Source organism: Fusarium oxysporum, chromosome VIII, assembly GCF_013085055.1.
Source record: "Fusarium oxysporum Fo47 chromosome VIII, complete sequence".
Taxonomy (NCBI): Eukaryota; Fungi; Ascomycota; class Sordariomycetes; order Hypocreales; family Nectriaceae; genus Fusarium; species Fusarium oxysporum.
The window spans coordinates 1,380,626-1,400,367 of NC_072847.1; the positions used below are offsets into that span (position 1 = coordinate 1,380,626).

Genomic DNA, 19,742 nt, shown 5'->3' on the forward strand with positions numbered 1-19,742 from the left:
AACGGCTTGTTACATTTCCCTCTTTTGGGTCACTAACACTCCTTTCATCTTCCAACAGCTGTCTCCTCAGCTGCCATTCGTCGATAGTCTCGGCTACTCGCAGCCGCCTTATTCTTTTGTATCACTTGGTTTCCAGGCCAAGGAACACGGCAACCGATTGTCCACGTTCCCATGCTCCGTTTGCTCGGCGCTGTCCGATGCCGAGGTGCCGTGGATATGTATCAATGTGCGTTGCTGCCGTCATTGGTGTCCTCTGCTTATCCAGCAGAAATGTCTGATGTTGATGGCTCGGTGTAAGTATGAAGCCGACTAAAGTCGGTGAAGTCATGACAATTGCCTGTGAGTAAGGGGTCATAGGGCAACAGTGATGATGCCGGCCTGTTAGAGGAAGATATAGACGCACTGAAAAACGCTTGCAGATTCTAAAAGGTATTGTCAAGTCATACTCGTATTAACATGCTGCACTATTGTCAATGTACAGGGCCGCCGCCATATAAACAGCTCAAAGAAAAAAACAAATCATCAGCACAGTATATCCCTCTATTTTCCAACCCGAACGCCATCTAATGCCATAGGCCTCATCGGACCCTTCCGAGGCTCATCGCCGCGGTCCACACGGTACTTGAGCTTGACACCCATCGCAGCAAGCTCAACATCGAGGAACTTGAGCGCACCAGGGACAACAACCTGCGTAGTGTGGTCACCTCCAACCCAAGAGTTACCGTGACCGTCCTCCCAAATCTCACCCTGGATCTCGGTAAGGTCGATGCCCTCCGCGTCGTCCAGCTTGACCGCACAGGCACGGCATCGTACGATGCTCGCGGCCTTCTTCTTGCCCGGCGCAAACTGTGACACTGTTGGCTGCACAGAGAGGAACGAACCACATCGGCGGCAGATCCACGATTTCGAGTAGTCAGAGCAGTTGAGCAAACGATCTTGAAGCAGGAAAGCAGTTCCGTGTGCCAGCAGAGCATCACGCTCCATTTCTCCGACACGAATACCACCACCCCTCTTTCGGCCCTTAATAGGTTGGCCGGTCGTAGGGACGACTGGACCCGTGGTTCGCACCTGGTACTTGTCGTTCACCATGTGTCGCAGTCGCTGGTAGTAGACGACCCCGATGTAAATGTCAGCTGCGAGCTCCTCTCCAGTGATGCCCGAGTACATGGGCTCATTGCCGTGGTAGTTGTACCCGGCCTTCATCAGCTGGTGGCCAAAGTAATCTCCTGCCGTGTTCTCTTCGTCAAACTTGAACGGCGTCGAGTCTTGCGCAAGGCCATGCAGCGCGCCAGCCTTGCCTGCTAGCGACTCCACAAACATGCCTATCGTCATACGAGAAGGGAAAGCGTGGGGGTTAATAATAATATCGGGAGAAATGCCAGTCTCAGAAAAGGGGAGGTCCATCGTGGGCCACTTTTGCGAGGCAACACCCTTCTGTCCGTGGCGAGAAGAGAACTTGTCACCAATGATGGGCGATCGGGGAATACGGAACTTGACGGAGATTGTTTGCAGAGGCTCGTTACCTGAGTCGGCTCCGATCAGGCGGACTTCTTCAACAAACCCATTCTCCGAGTCCTTGTACTTCTCATAGTGAGTGATGCCGTCGAGGTTCACCAGTTTGCCGTTGTAGTCAGGAGTCACTGTGTGCCAGGCACAGATGACGTCTCCCTCTTGAATCAGACGACCAACATGAGGCAGACCATCGTCATCCAGCATGCCCTGGTACTGAGCGCTCACGTAACTGTGTGGGGCAAAGCCAAAGGCCTTGGTGACACTCTTGGTAGCCTTGGTTCGAGAGTCGTCCTTGAGCGAGATCTTCTTCGTCTTGTAGATTGTACCATGGCCAAAGCCTCGCTCGTGAGCACTCTTGTTGAGAATCATAGCGTCATCCATGTCGTATCCGGTATAAGAAATGACAGCAACAACTGCGTTCATACCGTTGGGGAAGTTGTCGAAGCCGTATGTGTTGTGAAGAGGTGCTCGCACAATGGGTGTTTGACCAGTTTGGATGCGATAAGACTTGTTGTCGGTCCGGTAGCGGATAGCAGCGCCAGGAGTTCCCATGGTTTGCTTACCCATCTGACACTGGTACATGTTTCGGGGAGACTGGTTGAAATCGGAAAAAGGCGTCATGTTGGCGAGAATCGAGAGCATGTTTGTGGGATCGAACTCGACATGTGTTGACTTGCCAGACTCGACTTCTTGAGGCACGACAGCAATGGACATGTATGGCTGCTCATAAGGACCAACCCAATCCTCCTTTTGAAGAGGAAGGTATTTGACAGGGCGCACCATTCTTGCGGGTGTTGATGTCATGTAAATACCGGGATAAGATCCACCCCTGGATGGAGGAACATAACCAATCTCAAGTTGAAGAGGAACTCCATGAGTACCCTCAACCTTCCAGTATCGGAAGCAGTCCGCAATTCTGACAGACTCCTTGGGGGTACAGAAACCAAGAATCTTGCCATCAAGCATGACAACGACATTCTCTTCAGTCGAAGCCGAGGAAACGTCAACGATTCCAAGCTCCTGAGCGAGAGAAGCAATATGAGACACATCGACATAGTCAGTCATGATCTTACACTTGTGCGCAAGATGGTTGAGAAGACCACAAGGAGCACCATCAGGAGTATGGACAGGACACATAAAACCCCACGATTCTGGGAGCAGCTTACGGACGGCCGTAGTCTTCAATTGGGCGAAGAAGGCACCACGATGCACCATGCGGAAATGACTGATGAAACGCAAGAAGTTGAGCTTCTCAGCCACGACTGTGAAACCGGCTGTTTGTTGTAAATCAAGACCTGATGCACTCTGCAAGTTACCCGTTGACAAGAAATATTCTAGGGCGTTTCCGAGGTTCTCGTTGGCCTTGCGGAAAATGTTGTTGGGGAACTCCTTGCGGAAGTCCTCGGAGGTGAAGGCAACGCCGGGATTCCTTCGAAGGTAATCACGCAAAGATGCTCGGACGTTGACGCTGAGGAACTCATCGAGTCTTTCCTTGAGGATCTGTCCATACAAGAAACCACCAAGCAAGATCTCCTGGTTCTGGACGGCATCGGGGTTGTCGACAGCACAGTCACCAGCGACAAGCGCATAAAGCTTTCGGATCATGAAGAGAAGCAGCTTAAACTTCTCCTTATCCTGCTCTTCAGTAACATCAACATTTCCAAGGTGAACCAAGACAATTCTTCGCAAGAACTCAGTTCCAACCTCGAGGTTGGTCATGGTGTCCGGCACTCCTAGAACAACTCGGAACTTCTCGCCCAGGTATGCTCTTGTATCCGACTTGCTGTAGAGGTTGTATGACTTGTACGTCCGTAGAAGCAGCTCGATTCGGTGTGTCAAGAAGGTGTTCTCGGTGGACTTGGAGCCAGCCGGACCAACCAATCCCTCGAAGATTTCGCGATCATTGGTCTCGACCAATGCCTTGAGGATCATCATGACGGGAACTAGGTATTCGTTCTTGCGCCATGAGAAACGGAAGGTCATGTTTCCGTCGCTGAGGTAGTGGAGGACGTTGGTCTGAGAGGTTTCGTCGGGGCGAACTGCACGGAGAATGATACCGTAGGGAGTATAACCAGGGCCACGGTTCTGAAAACTAGGTCGATTGATAGCCATGGGGAAGTTTCGCTTGTTCAACTGCAGCATTCGAATAATCTTCTCGATACCGTTCACAATGAAGTATCCTCCAAGCTCCTCAGATTCTTCCTTTCTCTCAACAAGGAGCGCGGGCGAGTTGTTCTCAAGGTGACATCGGTTCGACTGGTATATGTGAGTAAAAAAAACCAAAAGCAGAAATTGGGATGCAAACCTTGATCATGACAGGTACTTGGCCAAACTCTCGAGTAAATTCAACTGGATCTCCGCCATTGATGCGGTACTCAAGAGTAGCTGAGAGCCTTCCTCGATATGTTACATGGCGTTCTCTGCACTCGGCGGGGAAAACCTGACGGTTCCGGGCCATCTTATTGGAAGGGGGCACCTGAGGCTTCTGAAGGAAGACGTCTTTGTATCTAATAGTAAGGCGATTCTTGCCATCTGGCGAGGCGCGGTCGTCGCCATCGAGGTATGTTCTGGCGCCAATGTCGGCTATACCATGCGCCAACAGGCCTGGCTTGCCATCGTCGCGAAACAAGCCATTGAAGGACTCGAGATGAGGGTCGACGGCTAATTGGAGGGCAGGATAGGCAGTGTGATCCTTGGGAGGGTTTCGGAAGAGGTCCTCTCGGCGCAGGGTATGGAATTGGTGATCCCACTCGGTTTCGGTGGCCGAGGGTGCCATGGTGACTGGAACTCAAGAGAATGGCCTAGAGCTTCAAGAATGGCGAGACTCGGTGTGATTTCTTCTGAGCGATGGCAGCAATTCCAAAATAAACAGTAGTAGAGTCAATCTCAATAGAAGAAAACATTCGAAGAATCTTGCCTGCCGCTGTGAACAATGAGGAGCGGCAAATCTATTGGTAAGACCGCTCGCAATCGCAAAGATTGAGGCTATCGCAGCGCAGAAAAAAAAAGTTCCCAGCCAGAAAAAAAAGTCAAGCTAAGCTTAGTCATTGCCGTTATCTTATCGGGGTGGGGTAGTGAGCCAGCGAATGAGGAGCAAGCATCATGGAATGCGGAACTGGTTTCTATCAATCAAGCGATTTAAGTGCAACATTTGAATTCGGCCGCATGAGCGGTTTAAACGGTTCGTTGCGTTCATAATTTAATAAGAAAGCATAAGTTTCAAGACCAGTCAAATGAAACACCGGCAGTGAATCAACATAGCGAATAGCCCGGCCATCTTATCCTTGCGGAACCAAGCTCCCACAGAGGCAGCATCGCGAACGAGAAGATTACATCGTTCCAGGATTTTTAGCTAGAGGCGATAATAAACGAGAATGACGACGAATTATCTACCGTTCCCCAAGTCACAAGGCATGCTTAGCAAAGAAGTTGGCCCCTTTGTGTTGCCAATCACCACTTCTAGAGCATGAAGGCCTAAAGCTGGTGCCTGGGAAATAATTTAAGTACAGCGCTGACTGTGTAAGTCCAAGATGGGGGCCAAGACGAGGTTTGCAACTTGAAAGGTGGTCACGATTCGGCTTCTTTGTTGGTAGCAAGTGTGGTAATGGAGAGTCCGCAAGTACTGAAGGCCACTGAAAGTGCACTTTCAGCTACTAAGGTAGTTATCTCCGGTGGCGCAGAGACAAGAGGTAATTAGACAGGTGAACTTGAAGCACGCCAGACACTCCAGAGTGATTCTGGGCTGCCACATCCTCGAGGAATAAGGATGACGAGACGCACTTGTCTTGCAGCCCAAAAGCGGAAGCTTCCCAATTACTACACGAATAAGAGCTGGGGTTAGCTCGAATGCGATGCTTGCAGCAACTGCAGCCCAACCTGCATTACAGTACAGTACATACATACATACAGGTACCATGCCCGGGATTGAATAATGGTCCTAGAGATAAACGCTTTGGTAAGACCTCGGTTGGTTTTGACCAACTTCACTTGATTTGCAGGCAAGAGCCTAACACGCTGCACTTGGTCTTGGTCCATCAACTCTCTGTACACCTTCTGGAGAAAAGAGTACTTCTACACTATGATCCTCTCTGCATATCTTCCTATCTTCACAGCTCCTCCTTGAATCATCTCGATGTCAAGGTAACCTCGAGGTCATCAGATATCACGACTCCGCTGCCTAAGTGCCACTGCGAAGGGCTGCGATTTATGTGTGGCTCACCTCATACCCTGCAACAACTCACTCTCATGCAACCTTCAAAAACATATACTCGAGCTGAATTATAATACTACATTTAACAAATGTTTGTAGTTCGCGGCCGCGGATATCCTTGATCTGTAAGTCGTCCAACAAACTTGATTCATCGTCCGTTATCAACGCCCTACTTGTGGCTGTCCGTGGCTGGCGATCAAGGCCCACACTTTGCATGTGTTATTGCAACACAACGTTGAAGCACCCCAAACCGCCCGTATTTGAGACTCCATTGCACGATCCGGAGGGAGCTGCATTGCCCAGGAGATCTCTAATCCGCTTTCAAGGCCTATAACCAGAAGTCGAGCTCGACCTGGTCAGTTGAGTACCTTGAGCAGATCCAGTATTGATCGCCAACGCTGTCACCGTCTACGTCTACTCTCAACCCATCGGGTGGGTTTGTTTGCCGGCTCCCGTTCTCTAAGACCCTGCAGCTAACCGTGAAGCACTTTGATTTTAGGAGGCAAAGTCAAGATAGTAACATCGAACTCAAACGTCTACCCACCAGCCCCATCATTCGCCAACCGCTCTGCCTTGCAGCGACAAGGACCCTACGAACAAATACAAAGACACAACAGCGCTCGTTAGGCGCCCTCACAGAAGCCCTTGACTTTGAGAACTGACATCGACGTAGTCCTAGTCTCCTAGAGCCCTGCGCCCTGGTCGATCATCGCTCCACTCAAGCAAGCTCTCCTCTGTTCAAGCGAATGAAACGCCGCAGCGCCTAGCCCACACTGCTGCCACCTCTGGCTGGGCCAGGTGATTTGAAGATTGGAATGTCACAACACCCCGCGACGACTTGCAGTCCCCAATCACTACCTTTTGGCGCTCCCGCCGCTCACTACTCATCCCTGCACGAGCTCTACCTTGCCTTAGGCCTCCCGACCTGACCTGACCTGACCTGACCTGGAGCTCTCCTGCTGCCATCGATACATACCCTGGGTTAGTTAGTAGCTTAGGTAGCTAGCAGTGGGATAGCTGCTGGTCTCACGACTGCCAAGTACCTCGACCTGCGTTGAGTTTGATATTCGCGCTTACACTCGACTTAAACCATCTACAGCACCAAATCTTTCTCGGTAACCTCTCTGGGCTCCTTTGGCGCTGCATCTGCGCTAAAAGCTACGCTACTTGCGCCGCCAGGCACGGGTCGTTCCCACCACTTCCCCATTCCTTGCCCCCTCAAGGCCCCAAAGGCTCGTGCCCGTTGGTGGTCTCTCTGGTGGCCTCTGCTGGTGTCTTTGGGGTGCCCTTTCTGGCGTCTCTGTTGACTGTCTCGGCCGTCATCTCGTTCCAGGTGGGGCCCTTTTTTTGTGCCTCCGCCTAGGCGTCACCTGTGCCAATCTAGGTACTGCTCCTCCGTCGTTGCACCACGAGGCTCTCCTCCTTCACTATTTCCATCGCCGCTCGAACCCGCCTCCGACGCCGACGCCGACCTTGTTCCAAACGCCTAGACGCTGGCGCGCACAACTTTACAGGTGCAGATGTTACTTGTCGCCTGCCACCGTCATACAAGTCGCTTTTCATCTTGAACCGCCATCCTGCTGCTCCTCTCGCTTCTGTCACCTTGGACCACGACCCTGCATCTGAGCACCAACAAGAATTGTCCGCCCATAAAACACCCCGCCCACCACATCTTCTACCGTCTTTCGCGAAACCGAGACATTTCGTGTTCTTCTGTCAAAGAGGAAAAACTTTCAAAAGAAACGGCATTTCTCTCGTTCGTCTTTGCGACAAGCTGCAGCGTTCTTCCAATCAGCACCCCCGCCTTCACCCGACCGCCTACCGCAGCCCGACCAACGTTTTTCGTGACCGATAGCAAATATGGCAGGGTTATTCCAAAGGGTCTACAATTGGCTCATGCGCATGTTCTGGTAAGTAGCCATAATCGTGAGGTTGCTTCCACGGAAACCGACAGAAACCTCTGGTTCATTCGCGACTCGCTATTCTGCATAGCTGCGACAGCTTTTGAACCCACATGCTGATAATGACTCCCAGGGCGATGGAAATGGAAGTGACGATGGTTGGTTTGCAAAATGCTGGAAAGACCTCGTTATTACGAGTTCTCGCTGTAGGTTCCGACATGTCTTTTTTTTCTTTCTTTTTTTTCTTTTTTGCTTGACCGCTTGTAGCTGACTGTCGCGTTTGTAGGGCGGTGAATTCACTCTCGAGTAAGCGCTTCCCAATACCGACTCTTGCCATGAATTTCCTCGATCTCGCTGCAGCCCGTCCGGACATTTCAACTGTGTCATGAGGTCCCAGTGCTAACTCCAGATGATGATAGCTCCATCCCCACCGTTGGTTTCAACATGAAAAAGGTACAGCGCGGACATGTTACCTTGAAGTGTTGGGATATTGGCGGCCAGCCCCGGTTCCGAACCATGTGGGAAAGATATTGTCGAGGCGTGAGCGCCATCGTCTTTATCGTGGATATTGCCGATACACCACTGATTCCCCAAGCGAAGGAAGAGCTCCATGACCTCATGAGCCGCAAGTCGCTTGAGGGTATACCACTTCTCATCCTGGGGAATAAGTCCGATCTTCCGGACAAGCTTTCGGTGGATGAGTTGATTGACGAGCTAGACCTGAAGAGCATACGTGGCCGTGAGGTGTGCTGCTATGGTATCAGCGCGAAAGAAGAGACAAACCTTGACGCAGTAGTCGAGTTTCTAATGAAGTATGCCACGCGACCATAATCAGCGCCATAACTCGCTGGTGTGGTGGCTGTAACACTCGCTTGGGGATGTTTCCACACCCTCTGACTCAAGAGGTAACAAGCGTCCAAGTCTGTGCTAGTTGTTCCAATAACTGCCAGACAAAGGCTTCTTTGCTTGCGTCTCGAGCCAGCAACAGAGCACAAGGCCGGCTTATGACAAGCGAGTGAAAAGAGCAAGGGTAAACATATATAAATTCCTCTCTCACGAGCTCATGATTTTTCCAGATACCTGTTGGCCCATATGCAGCTTTTACCGGGGTTTCAAAGACTTCTTCGCTGTTCTCATGTCGCCACTACCCAGGTCCTGGAAAACCATGACACTTTTCTTTGTTAATGGACGGAGCATAATCTTGCATGGTGGGAAGAAATCCAGCACTGGCTAGAAAGGAGAAAAGGTCTTTTCCCAAGGGACGCCGTTTTTGTATATGGAATTGGCGCTTGCCATTCCTCACTGTTTCTTTTTGTTATTCACCGGGGGCCTAGGCGCTGTTGCCATTGTTGATGGCGCTATTGTTTCTGCTGCTGTTGACGATGACGACGATATGATTCTTGGATGTTGTTTTTCTGCTTGGAACATACTTTGATCGAGTAAAGCATGTGTAGTTGTCGGCCACAGCTTGTGTAAGTAACCTGCAAGCGGCTGACTAGAAACGGCTGATGACTGAATGATTATGTCGTTATGAAAATGTTCGTTCAGTTTTTAAGCCTGGTAGTTGATGGGAAGACGCGTGTGTTTATAGACAATGGAACCAGAACCAGAACCAGATACGAGTTTGAATGTGTGACTGAGTTGTGTTTTGTGAGTCAAGAATAGTGGCAAGAGATGGACTCTTTCTGAGTTGTATCGCCGAAACCCGTATTGGTTGAGAGGATAATGAGTGACTTTAATAGACATTGAATGGGTTCTCAACATTTGACTGTTTGTTGGAAAGAATCGAATGTCCTAGATGACATGGGTCGAGTTGTCAATGTGAGGCGGAGAAGGTTCAGGTGATGCTTGGGTGTGGATACTTATCAACACCCATTTTCACAACCAAGAGACTTTTTTCAATACAAAAAAGCCCAATAAGTAAACCAGGAGCTGTAGAATATCGCCAAATAGTAGGCTAAACAGAGAGAATAAAATCTGCAGTTCAAGAAAGTACGAAAGAAAAGAGGTGAGGGAGGGGGTTGTTGATGAGGGAAACTCTAGGAGGCTACACACGGACCACTTGATGCGTTGGCCAACTCATCGCTGCAGTTGACAAGCGCCGCACGCCAGTTTTGCAGTGGCTCATCGCCCTGTCAATCCCGCCTCGCATCACGCAGCGCATCGCGTTCCCGCACGCACCCACACCCCGGCCGAGCGAACGAACTGGTGAGGATCTGAGGTGCAGCAGGGAAGGCTATCGTGGGTGCCTCTGACTGGGTGTTGTCGTTTTCTTGAACGGCCAGGTGCTTCCGATGAACGGGTCCCTTTCCTAGATGGTCACTTCCATGTCTCTAAGCCTTGTAGGTGTGAGTTATTTCCGAGGGGTGTCTATTCCTTGACAGTATTGCCTGTTTCTAAGTCGGGGTAATCCATCGTGCTGCAGCTCATTGCTCAAGAGATCGTTGTTGATAGGCGAGGAAGCAAGGACAGCCTATACAAATAGAACAAATAGCAAAAAAGCTTGGCTTGGAACAAGTCTGGGCGACATTCAGCTTTGATACTTTGAAAGGGATGAGCGATTGCGATGAGGTCATGCTGCACACTCGGACAGCCCTCGGGAGCTCCGACCAGACGGGGACGGCGGTGAACGGATGCGGAGCGGAGGACTCTATCGGTACGGGGGTGGAGACGGAGGAGTGGTAAGATGGTTCGACAAAAAGCGCAAATGAACGTCCTATAAAATGTCAGTGAGCTTCAATGGATAGAAGTGTAAAGCGTATTGACACACGATTTGAATAAAGTAGAAATAGAGATAAGAAGAAATTATCGTGTGGGAAAGGGTCGAAATTATTACTTCCTCGTACGGAAATGAAATGGAATTCGAGGTTTGGAAAAAGGTGGACTTGGGCTTCTAATTGGAGCGCCGTCAACGACTGTGAGCGAATCGAACGTCTTGCGCTAGACAATGGCTTTTCTGCAAATGGACATCCCTCACACGGCTCAAGTTCCGAATGACTTTTGAACCCCTGATATGACCGACCCTGGGATGCTTATTGGGAGCTGACACTGAGGCTATCGTGACTGGACCACCTGGTAGTCAAGGAGCTGAGGAGCTGCGGAGAAAGTGACGCTACGTGACGAGAATCAGCTAGCAATTGGATCGCGATGTGACTCAATCATCGCTTAGACGAGGGCTGGCCTCAGAAACTGAAGGTTGACGTTGCTGATTGAGAGTTGTGATGGTGGAGAGAAGTTGCCCAAGGGTGGATTCTCGATAATGGACGGATGCCTGACTTAGGTTATTGTTAGCTGGGCAAGCCCAGTGAAATGGGCTAGGTCTAGGAAGAAGGTTGTTGCCGTCACAGGGCCACTGTTTTCGGCACATTCCTTCCTTCCTCCTCCCTTGAATATTGTACGAATGTGATTCCTTCCCTTCAGAGGAGGATCTTAAATTGATCACACACTCCAAATCAAACTCATGACAATAAAGAAGGATATCTAACAGTGTCTAAACAACAGTAAAGTAATCATGTGCACGAATGTCGAAGACAGTCGTGAAGATTCCGTAGCGAGGCGCAGTTACTCCAAAGTTGAGGCTTGGGAGTTGTTGGAGGCTGAAACACTTCATTATTGAAGGGGTATCTCGATTCTCATAACTAACTCATCCAGAAACCATGAACCAAACCAATCCGTGCCTTGTTACATTTCTCATAATCATCCGTCACAAAAGATAAGTTCATGGGTAGTCGCTGAACCCCGCGGTCTTGCCACTTCGATCCAACATATATCGAAACCTCTCCCGATCCTCAAGCAGACAAGTTGGAAGGTCGGCATTATTGTCTATTCGAGTGAACGTATTCTCTTTACGTCCCCACAGGTCAACACCCTCACGTATCGCACTTGCGATACGATCTCGATCGCGGAAGGATTCGTGGTTCATCCACGCATGCGAGAAACTGGCCATCTTGTTCAGGAATTGGCCTATTGTCGAGAAGCACGAGCTGCAGTGCCAACCGGCATTGGCCAATGTTCCCTTTTCCAAGTCCCTGAGCAGAGGAATTCCTGCATCTCCAGTTCTCAAATTTCCAGGAAGAATGGTATTGCGCATGCCTTGGTAATATGTCGCTTGTGGGAATGGCCACTCAGGTCCATCGTGAAGGAACTGGAAGGAATAGTAATAAAACTTGGAAGAGAGGGTCAGGCGACGAGGGAAGTTGCATGTCCGAAGTATCAGCATCGTTGCAGGGCGCAGAATCTCGTCGACATCGGCAACCAGAATGACATCGCCTTGAGTTGGGGTTTGCTCGCCAGTGAGCTTTGGGAAGACTTGGTCGAACATAGCGTTGCGCTGTAAGTCTTCTCGATCCCAATGACGCAAGGGCTTGAAGTCTTTCGGATACTCGAGTTGATGATAAATCATCTTGTCATGGTAAGGCTCAAAGCGTTTCCAGTTGTCGCGGATGACAAGGTCCTTGGGGCCACCCTGAAAGGTAAGTGGCGCCTCAACGACAACAAAATAATCGACATGATTGTACAGGGTCTTGAGTCGAATTTCGAGAAAGTCCAGTTCTGTATTGACCATGAAGAGGTCGTAAATCTTGCGGCGACCGTTTGGCGCATCGGGATGAGGGTTGAAGACAGTGTAACCATGTGAGGCGCATAACGAGCGAGCGGCATCTGATGCGTAATATTCGTGATGCGACCTTGAAAAGTTAAGTCGAGGAAGTGAGAGAGAAACGCTGATATCTGTATCAGTAATGCGATGAATGTGTGAACGATCGAAGAACGGTTGCTTAGATAGAAGCACGACCACGCAGACGAGGGGTATCAACGAGAGGAACACACGATAAGGCACGCGAGAAGCCATAATGATGATTTTCGCACATCAAGAGAAATGAGAGAATAAGAAGAAGATCGTTAGTGCAACAGGGCTGCTATAAAATGGCAGCAGTGACATATGTCTAATAACACAAGGTCGCATGAGGGAGCAATAAATCGGTAATCACGGCATCTTGTCCTCAGAAGGATTCGAGAATCAGCCCGCCAATGCGTTGATCTTGGACTAAGGCACGCCCTCAGCCTCAGGATAAAGGGATGGTCAGGCCGTTACACGAGTTTGTTCCAATACGACGTACGCACGGCGTTGCTTCATTGGCTAAAATATCTGTTCCTGTCGGACTATGAAGCCGGCAATCTAACAAGCGTCGGCAGCTGAAAACAGTGATAAGCACCGACGCCATGTAATATAAAAAGTGTTTGAGGCTTGTTTAATCTAGTTTGATAATGATGTTCTCCCAGGGCTGATAACGATGAACGGGCTGACGCAATTTCATACGTACTTTTCGATTTCCCACGTGAAGATAATCGTAGTTCGTATAGCATCGAGGCCCGCTATTACTCTCATCCCAATGACGATCAAACAATGCAATGGGCACTAAATTGTTGAACCCAGCCGATGGCCTCATTACAAAGCATCTATAAGCAGAGCTAGAGACTTTGTAAAGAAGATTCTGTTTATACACATGAAACGGAAATAAGCACCGTTTGATAATGGTAGACCCTTGAAGTTTAGTGTTGTGAGGGGGAGGCTCCATCAATTGATATCGATATCGCTTCCGGAGCCGAGACGGGGGCGGCATCGGCTCTTTCAACGGCCAAGGCTCGGTGTTCCCCTCACTATCGACACGTTTTTTGTGGAGGTTGTACCCCGTTCTACGCCCTATAACGACTTAACTCTATTGTTCCGTTCTGCGGAGATTGAAACTCTTGAGTCTAATTCGCTCTTCTATCATGATGAATCGTTCTTCTCGACTTGTCGTGTCCTCGGCAGTTCGCAACTTATCAAAATATCCTCTCCGGCCTCTATCGATACCTTTAACAGCACGCCCAATTGTCTTTTCACAACGGACTTTTACCTCTTCATCTTTCAAAATGGGAGACGCTGTCTCTGAGAAGCCTCACAATGCCTGGCTCGGCGCTAAAGGGCCTGCGGCGCTTGACCTCCGCAGTATGTAGCTCACACATGTGTTGAGAGGTCAAACTCTAACATTGGTTGGTATAGGCGATGTGGTGACAACACCAACACCAGCTATGTTGGAAGCTGTCAAATCATGCTCTCTACTTGATGATGTCTTCCAGGAGGACCCTGCTACAAACGAACTTGAAGCCTATGTTGCGGAACGCACCGGAAAGGAAGCCGGTCTTTTCGTCCTCTCAGGAACAATGGGAAACCAGCTCGCTCTTCGATCTCTTCTCACACAGCCTCCTTACTCAGTACTGTGCGATTACCGTGCTCACATCTTCACCGCTGAAGCAGGCGGGTAAGTACTAAAAAATGGGCCATGGGTTTATTTGGCTTACAATTTTGTAGCACTTCAAACCTCACAGGGGCTCAGATTCAGACTGTTATTCCTAAAAATGGCAGATACATGACACTTGAAGAGATTCAAGAGAATGTGACCCTGGATGATGATGTTCACGGTTGCCCTACACGTGTCATCAGTTTGGAAAACACTCTTCACGGCATGGTCATGCCTCTCAGTGAAGTCAAGCGAATTGCTGAGTTCGCTAGAGAGCACGGCATTAGGTTACACTTGGACGGCGCACGACTATGGGAGGCAGTCGTCTCTGGAGCAGGTTCCTTGACCGAGTACTGCTCTTACTTTGACACCATCAGTCTATGCCTCTCCAAGGGTCTCGGTGCCCCTGCAGGAAGTGTTATCGTTGGCACCAAAGCCACACTGAAGCACGCTCGTTGGGTCCGCAAGTCCATCGGCGGTGGTCTACGACAATCCGGTGTTCTCACATCTGCAGGACGCATCGCTATCGAGCAGACTTTTGGAAAGTCCCCCAACGGCCAAGATGGGCCTCTCAAGGCGTCTCACGAGATGGCGCGCAAGGTCGACGACCTCTGGACGAGCATGGGTGGCACGATTGATGAGCCAACGGAGACTAACATGGTGTGGTTGAACCTCAAGGCGACAGGATGCAGTGTGAAGCGGTTCATTGAGATTGGTGCAGATGCTGGGCTCAAGTTCATGTCTAGCCGGTTGGTGACGCACTACCAGGTTGCGCAGAATGAGGAAGAGGTTCTGAGACGGTTGAAGATTGTGTTTGAAAAGGTTCTAGGTGAGGGAGGAGATTCAAGTACCCAGCAAAAGATTGGAAAGGGCAGTGTATATGTGCCCCAGTAGATGAAAGGATAGACTGGGTATTCGATCTACAGCTTGCTCTTTCGGACCTACTCCTTACACATGTTAGTGAACTACTGTGAGACGTTTCAGCCATCGAAAGAATTTTATAGTAGACTTGTCCATATAAGGCTGCTCTTTAGAGATATCTTCACAATTAAGGTTAGATGTTGACCGGCAGTTCTTGGTGTTAGTCACTAACGGTATTGTCTCGGTCAATTTCTTATGATCAGAGCCAGGACCAGGATCATGATCGACGACCTTGCGCAAACTATATTGACATCTCAGAACTATTCAGGCAGGTGTCAAGATATTTGACGGAATTGCCGAGACTGAAGCTGACGATTCACTCCATCACCAGCCCCAACAAGCATGGGACATTAGTCATGAAAATGGGCATCTGTCGGTCCTATTACACCGAGAATCAGTACTCGAGGTTTACCGTTTGCTGGTTCTTCTTCTTCTCAACGGGCGAGCCAAGAACGCCGCTGACACTTCTCTCAGGCTATACACTTGGTCGAATTGTTTAATTCTGCGCCCTGCGGGAACGTTTATTCCCAACGCTTGAAACTTGGAGACTTGGGACTTGGGACTTGGGATTCTTGACGTCACTGACCAATCGGTCAAATAAAGCTGCAAGCAGCGTGTAAATGATGCCGAAGCTAAGAGGGGAGAGTGCGGGGAATAGAGCAGAAACAAGGATTAGATGCAGACGTTTCTCCACGTTTGGTTTGTTTATTTTCTGTGGCGTCTGGGGTGTAGAGGATATCACGTCACAGAGAGAGGATGACTGATTTATATTCAATTACTGTAAACTCATGATAGAAGTAATAATTGAACAGTGGACATTTCAATTGAACAGAAACATCAGTGAGGAGAGCCCTGGTTAGGTCATTCATCTTGGTATCATGATGTAAAGTTGGACTTAAGCCCCTTGGCAAAACAAACGCTAACTTACAATACCATGAACCTTGAACTGCACAAGCTCGTAGTGGAGGTGTCAAGTAAAAGGAAAAATGTGGAAAATTGGACAATGATCGTCAAGCTGAGCTCTTTCTTTGCTTTAGCAACCCCCGGTTTCCATCTTCCATTCCATTCTTGGCTGGCAGCCTAAATGTTAGCAACTAAACAACCCATGACAGGCTCAAATCCTGTTCATGTTCACTAAATATCATGTCATGATTCTTCTTGGCTTGGCCGAGTTACAGGCTTTGTAACTTTAACTATATATATAAATATGCTTCTCGTTCATCCCCTCTCCTCCTCTTGAATACCACTCTACTTCTGTACTCCTCGATTGGCAATTGACAGTAGCTTTCTTTATCTTGGAGGAAGTAATCCGTGATGCCGTCTCCACGACATATCGCTGCGGCTTTGGCTGCGTCAGCGACAACCGTATCTGCTCTCTATGTGAACGGCACAGTCGTTGCGCCTTGCGATTCACCAATCTACTGCCATGGAGAGATTCTCGAGCAGGTTGAGCTTGCCCAACCCTTCAGTGACTCCAAGACCTTTGTTGATATGTAAGCCAACATCCAATCTCACCGTTATAACCAGGGCAGATACTAATTCATCTCAAGGCCAGCCATTCGTCCCCTGAGTGAAATTCAGGATGCTTTCGACAAGTTGGATAAGCCGCTACGTAACAATTCGGCTCTCACGGAGTTTCTCAATGACTACTTTGCCGATGCTGGTAACGAACTCGAGGAAGTCCCAGAAGATGAGCTTGAAACAGACCCCAAGTTCCTCGACAAGATCAACAACACTGCCATCAAGGAATTCACACAAAAGGTCATCGATATTTGGCCTGATCTGACTCGTCGCTACGACCAAGATTCCAAGAACTGCAGCGATTGCCCCAACAGTTTCATCCCTGTCAACCGATCCTTCGTCGTTGCCGGTGGTCGTTTCCGTGAGCCTTATTACTGGGACTCTTACTGGATCATCGAGGGTCTTCTCCGAACTGGTGGCTCTTTTGTCAACATTGCAAAGAACACTATCGAGAACTTCCTTGATTTTATTGAGGAGTACGGCTTCGTCCCCAATGGCGCTCGTATTTACTACCTCAACCGATCTCAGCCTCCTCTGCTGTCTCAGATGATCAAGGCTTATATCGAGCACACCAACGACACTGATATTCTTGAGCGTGCCCTGCCACTGCTTGTGCAAGAGCATGAGTTCTTTATGACTAACCGTTCGGTTCCGGTCTACATTAACAATGAAACTTACTACCTAAACACGTACGAACGCCAACCCTGGTACTTAGCTTGCGACTAACATGAACCACAGATATAACGTTTCCAACACTCGACCACGACCCGAGTCCTACCGCGAAGACTATGTTACTGCAAACAACGAGTCTTACTACTCACCATCCGGTGAGGTTTACAGCGGCGGCGAAGAACTCAACTTCAAGACAAAGGAAGCTTTGTATGGAAATCTCGCCAGTGGTGCAGAGAGTGGTCTCGACTATTCAGGTGCGTTCGCGATCCTGACCAAAGTTGAAAGTTGAAACTAATAATCGCATAGTTAAGTGGGTGGCCAGACCCGATGATGCTATTCGCGACAACTACTTCCCTCTCCGATACCTCAACACTAGAAACATCATCCCTGTTGATCTCAACTCGATCTTGTACGGAAATGAGATCGCCATAGCTGAATTCTATGAGCAGACAGGCAACAGCAGTGCCAGCCGTCAATGGCGCGAAGTTGCGGCCAACCGCAGCTTTGCCATGCACGCCTTCATGTGGAACGAGACCCATTGGAGCTACTTCGACTACAACTTGACTTCCAAGGCACAGTCGATCTTTTACCCAACCGACAACAGCACTGCTGAGATTGATAAGGAGAATGCTCCCAAGGGCAAGCAGGTCTTCTTCAGTCCTACCCAGTTCTACCCCTTCTGGCTGGGTGCTGCCCCCGACTATCTCAAGAACAACCCATATGCTGTCCTCAATGCTTACAAGCGTGTCTCGTACTACCTGGACACCCGTCAGGGTGGTATTCCTGCCAGTAATGTCGAGTCAGGACAGCAGTGGGATCAGCCTAATGTCTGGCCTCCACTGATGCACATCCTCATGTCAGGACTTGAAAAGGTCCCTGCGACATTCGGCATCATGGATCCTTCTTTTATCGAGGTCCGTAGACTGGCTCTTCGTCTCGCACAGCGATATCTGGACTCAACATTCTGCACTTGGCGCGCGACTGGAGGAACAACTTCAGATTTGCCCCGAATCCAGTCAGCGGCTGAGGGGGCTGATGGTATCATGTTTGAGAAGTACGCCGATAACGCTACCAATGTTGCAGGAGGCGGTGGTGAGTACGAAGTCGTTGAGGGCTTCGGCTGGACCAACGGTGTTCTGATCTGGGCTGTTGACGAGTTTGGCAACAGACTGAAGCAGCCTCAGTGTAACTTCACTGGGGATTCTTCTAATGAGCGTCGTGATACCAACAGTGCTGTCATGTTGCATGCCCGCGATGCTGCTCGCGTTAAGAAGTTTGGCAACAGAAAGAGGGCCGCTGAGAAGGCTGCCCATAAGAGGTCGAGCCGTCTGTTTCACTTCTAAGATATGATGGTTATTAATGACTGTATGAATGAGGAGTACATATTATATTAGTATACCTATACTTGATAGCGCCTATAATTGTATAGTATACCCAAAAGCTCGGCCGTGTGACATATAGTCGTGACCGCCTTCCCCGAAGTCGCGGCCCCACACCCGGACCGGACATACCACCAGCACCGCCATCGTATTGACCGTATTGAAATCAATATGACAATATCAAGAGATAACATGACCGAAAAAGCAAGTATGAAAGCCTTATGAGGCAGGACGTCATCACGTGTACCTAAGCTGAACAGCACAGCCACCAAACGCGGATTGAATGAGGCGATGAGGTCGAGCACTAAGAACTCGATCTAAGCTGTAGGGCCAGCAAATGAGATCCTGAGGCCACGGAGCGACAGATACGATGAATGCGAGAATTGCGTGTGGGGTGATTGGCGGTTAGATCGGCATCACCACATCGGCTGGGCGTTATTTGGCCTTCAGCCTTGGATATGGGATTAGGGATTGAGGCGTTTATGGGACTATAAAGATGAAGCTGGTCCCTTGATTTTGTATGAAGGATTACATGACATCAGTTATCTACTATTCCATTACTTGAAACTCAATCTATCACACGCACTTATACGACTTGGAACATAACGTCAAGATGGTTGGTTTTGGATCAGCAAAAGACCAGAAGAAGAACCATGAGGAGATTGCAGATATTCCTGCGCACTTGTCCGACTTGCACTGCGTGAGTATTCTCTCATATTTCTGCCGAAGATAATCTTGCTTACACACTATAGTTCACTGAGACAGACAACTGTATAACCACAAGTCGGTCATCATCTCCAATTCTACCCAGCTCCACTAACACATCCCAGCAATGATGGACCTCCCCGGCTATCGCATCACCAAAGTTCTCGGCGCAGTCTACGGCATTACAGTACGCTCACGCAACATCGCCGCAGGAATCGGCATGGTTATAAAGAGCATGGCTGGCGGCGAGCTGACCTGGTTCACTTCGATGCTGTACTCTTGCCGCAATGATTCTATCAGCAGGGTTGTTCAAGAGACGAAGAGGAGAGGGGGCAATGCTATTATTTGTTTGCGCTTTGAGACTGGGGATTTGGGAGGCTTTGCACAGGCGAGTGCGTATGGGACTGCTTGTGTGGTTGAGAAGATTGAGGGTGCCAACGTTGAGGCGCCTCAGTTGACGCATTAGTTTGATGTTGAAGTCGGAGATTGCGAGGATACCCTTGGTTAAAATCTTTAAGTAGTATTTCTGTTCTTGATTTCAACAACGTCATCTTTATTCATCTGAATCTTGCCTCTCCTTCTCATTTGTTAATGAATGCTCGTCTCAATTGCGATTATAATACCCCGGATTTATTGCCCC

At 49.3% G+C, this 19,742-nt stretch overlaps 6 protein-coding genes across 6 annotated transcripts; 4 read left to right on the forward strand and 2 right to left on the reverse strand.

Moving 5' to 3' along the window:
- Nucleotides 1–430: 430 nt before the first annotated feature.
- Nucleotides 431–4,497, reverse strand: FOBCDRAFT_263146 (uncharacterized protein). The gene is made up of 2 exons (XM_031188724.3): nt 3,818–4,497; nt 431–3,768 (listed from the first exon to the last, which is right to left on the reverse strand). Exons 1-2 carry the CDS (start codon nt 4,286–4,288, stop codon nt 541–543), a joined length of 3,699 nt encoding a protein of 1,232 aa, XP_031035989.2. The 5' UTR covers nt 4,289–4,497; the 3' UTR covers nt 431–540.
- Nucleotides 4,498–7,434: 2,937 nt separating this feature from the next.
- On the forward strand, nt 7,435–8,570 carry FOBCDRAFT_47359 (P-loop containing nucleoside triphosphate hydrolase protein). Its single transcript, XM_031188718.3, has 4 exons — nt 7,435–7,632; nt 7,757–7,829; nt 7,910–7,929; nt 8,043–8,570. Exons 1-4 carry the CDS (start codon nt 7,583–7,585, stop codon nt 8,452–8,454), a joined length of 555 nt encoding a protein of 184 aa, XP_031035983.1. The 5' UTR covers nt 7,435–7,582; the 3' UTR covers nt 8,455–8,570.
- A 2,639-nt stretch (nt 8,571–11,209) lies between these two features.
- FOBCDRAFT_47365 (glycosyl transferase) lies at nt 11,210–12,614 on the reverse strand. The gene has a single exon (XM_031188717.3). It carries the CDS (start codon nt 12,470–12,472, stop codon nt 11,342–11,344), a length of 1,131 nt encoding a protein of 376 aa, XP_031035982.2. The 5' UTR covers nt 12,473–12,614; the 3' UTR covers nt 11,210–11,341.
- A 619-nt stretch (nt 12,615–13,233) lies between these two features.
- On the forward strand, nt 13,234–14,919 carry FOBCDRAFT_229178 (pyridoxal phosphate-dependent transferase). The gene is made up of 3 exons (XM_031188715.3): nt 13,234–13,612; nt 13,667–13,925; nt 13,976–14,919. Exons 1-3 carry the CDS (start codon nt 13,396–13,398, stop codon nt 14,796–14,798), a joined length of 1,299 nt encoding a protein of 432 aa, XP_031035980.2. The 5' UTR covers nt 13,234–13,395; the 3' UTR covers nt 14,799–14,919.
- Nucleotides 14,920–16,060: 1,141 nt separating this feature from the next.
- Nucleotides 16,061–18,476, forward strand: FOBCDRAFT_47370 (Six-hairpin glycosidase-like protein). Its single transcript, XM_031188714.3, has 4 exons — nt 16,061–16,318; nt 16,376–17,035; nt 17,085–17,272; nt 17,325–18,476. Exons 1-4 carry the CDS (start codon nt 16,140–16,142, stop codon nt 18,359–18,361), a joined length of 2,064 nt encoding a protein of 687 aa, XP_031035979.2. The 5' UTR covers nt 16,061–16,139; the 3' UTR covers nt 18,362–18,476.
- Nucleotides 18,477–18,856: 380 nt separating this feature from the next.
- FOBCDRAFT_47372 (uncharacterized protein) lies at nt 18,857–19,668 on the forward strand. Its single transcript, XM_059612210.1, has 3 exons — nt 18,857–19,097; nt 19,150–19,168; nt 19,228–19,668. Exons 1-3 carry the CDS (start codon nt 19,011–19,013, stop codon nt 19,566–19,568), a joined length of 447 nt encoding a protein of 148 aa, XP_059465601.1. The 5' UTR covers nt 18,857–19,010; the 3' UTR covers nt 19,569–19,668.
- Nucleotides 19,669–19,742: the final 74 nt, after the last annotated feature.

What these genes read in the sequence shown, in the direction of transcription:
- FOBCDRAFT_47372 (XM_059612210.1), top strand. Translation starts at nt 19,011, where the DNA reads ATGGTTGGTTTTGGATCAGCAAAAGACCAGAAGAAGAACCATGAGGAG.
- FOBCDRAFT_263146 (XM_031188724.3), bottom strand. Translation starts at nt 4,288, where the DNA reads ATGGCACCCTCGGCCACCGAAACCGAGTGGGATCACCAATTCCATACC. An exon ending in AAGTACCTGTCATGATCAAG is followed by an intron (nt 3,769 to 3,817) that starts GTTTGCATCCCA and finishes CACATATACCAG; the next exon opens with TCGAACCGATGTCACCTTGA.
- FOBCDRAFT_47370 (XM_031188714.3), top strand. Translation starts at nt 16,140, where the DNA reads ATGCCGTCTCCACGACATATCGCTGCGGCTTTGGCTGCGTCAGCGACA. An exon ending in TCCAAGACCTTTGTTGATAT is followed by an intron (nt 16,319 to 16,375) that starts GTAAGCCAACAT and finishes ATTCATCTCAAG; the next exon opens with GCCAGCCATTCGTCCCCTGA. An exon ending in GAGTGGTCTCGACTATTCAG is followed by an intron (nt 17,273 to 17,324) that starts GTGCGTTCGCGA and finishes ATAATCGCATAG; the next exon opens with TTAAGTGGGTGGCCAGACCC.
- FOBCDRAFT_229178 (XM_031188715.3), top strand. Translation starts at nt 13,396, where the DNA reads ATGATGAATCGTTCTTCTCGACTTGTCGTGTCCTCGGCAGTTCGCAAC. An exon ending in TGCGGCGCTTGACCTCCGCA is followed by an intron (nt 13,613 to 13,666) that starts GTATGTAGCTCA and finishes TGGTTGGTATAG; the next exon opens with GCGATGTGGTGACAACACCA. An exon ending in TTCACCGCTGAAGCAGGCGG is followed by an intron (nt 13,926 to 13,975) that starts GTAAGTACTAAA and finishes ACAATTTTGTAG; the next exon opens with CACTTCAAACCTCACAGGGG.
- FOBCDRAFT_47365 (XM_031188717.3), bottom strand. Translation starts at nt 12,472, where the DNA reads ATGGCTTCTCGCGTGCCTTATCGTGTGTTCCTCTCGTTGATACCCCTC.
- FOBCDRAFT_47359 (XM_031188718.3), top strand. Translation starts at nt 7,583, where the DNA reads ATGGCAGGGTTATTCCAAAGGGTCTACAATTGGCTCATGCGCATGTTC. An exon ending in CGTTATTACGAGTTCTCGCT is followed by an intron (nt 7,830 to 7,909) that starts GTAGGTTCCGAC and finishes TCGCGTTTGTAG; the next exon opens with GGCGGTGAATTCACTCTCGA. An exon ending in GGCGGTGAATTCACTCTCGA is followed by an intron (nt 7,930 to 8,042) that starts GTAAGCGCTTCC and finishes AGATGATGATAG; the next exon opens with CTCCATCCCCACCGTTGGTT.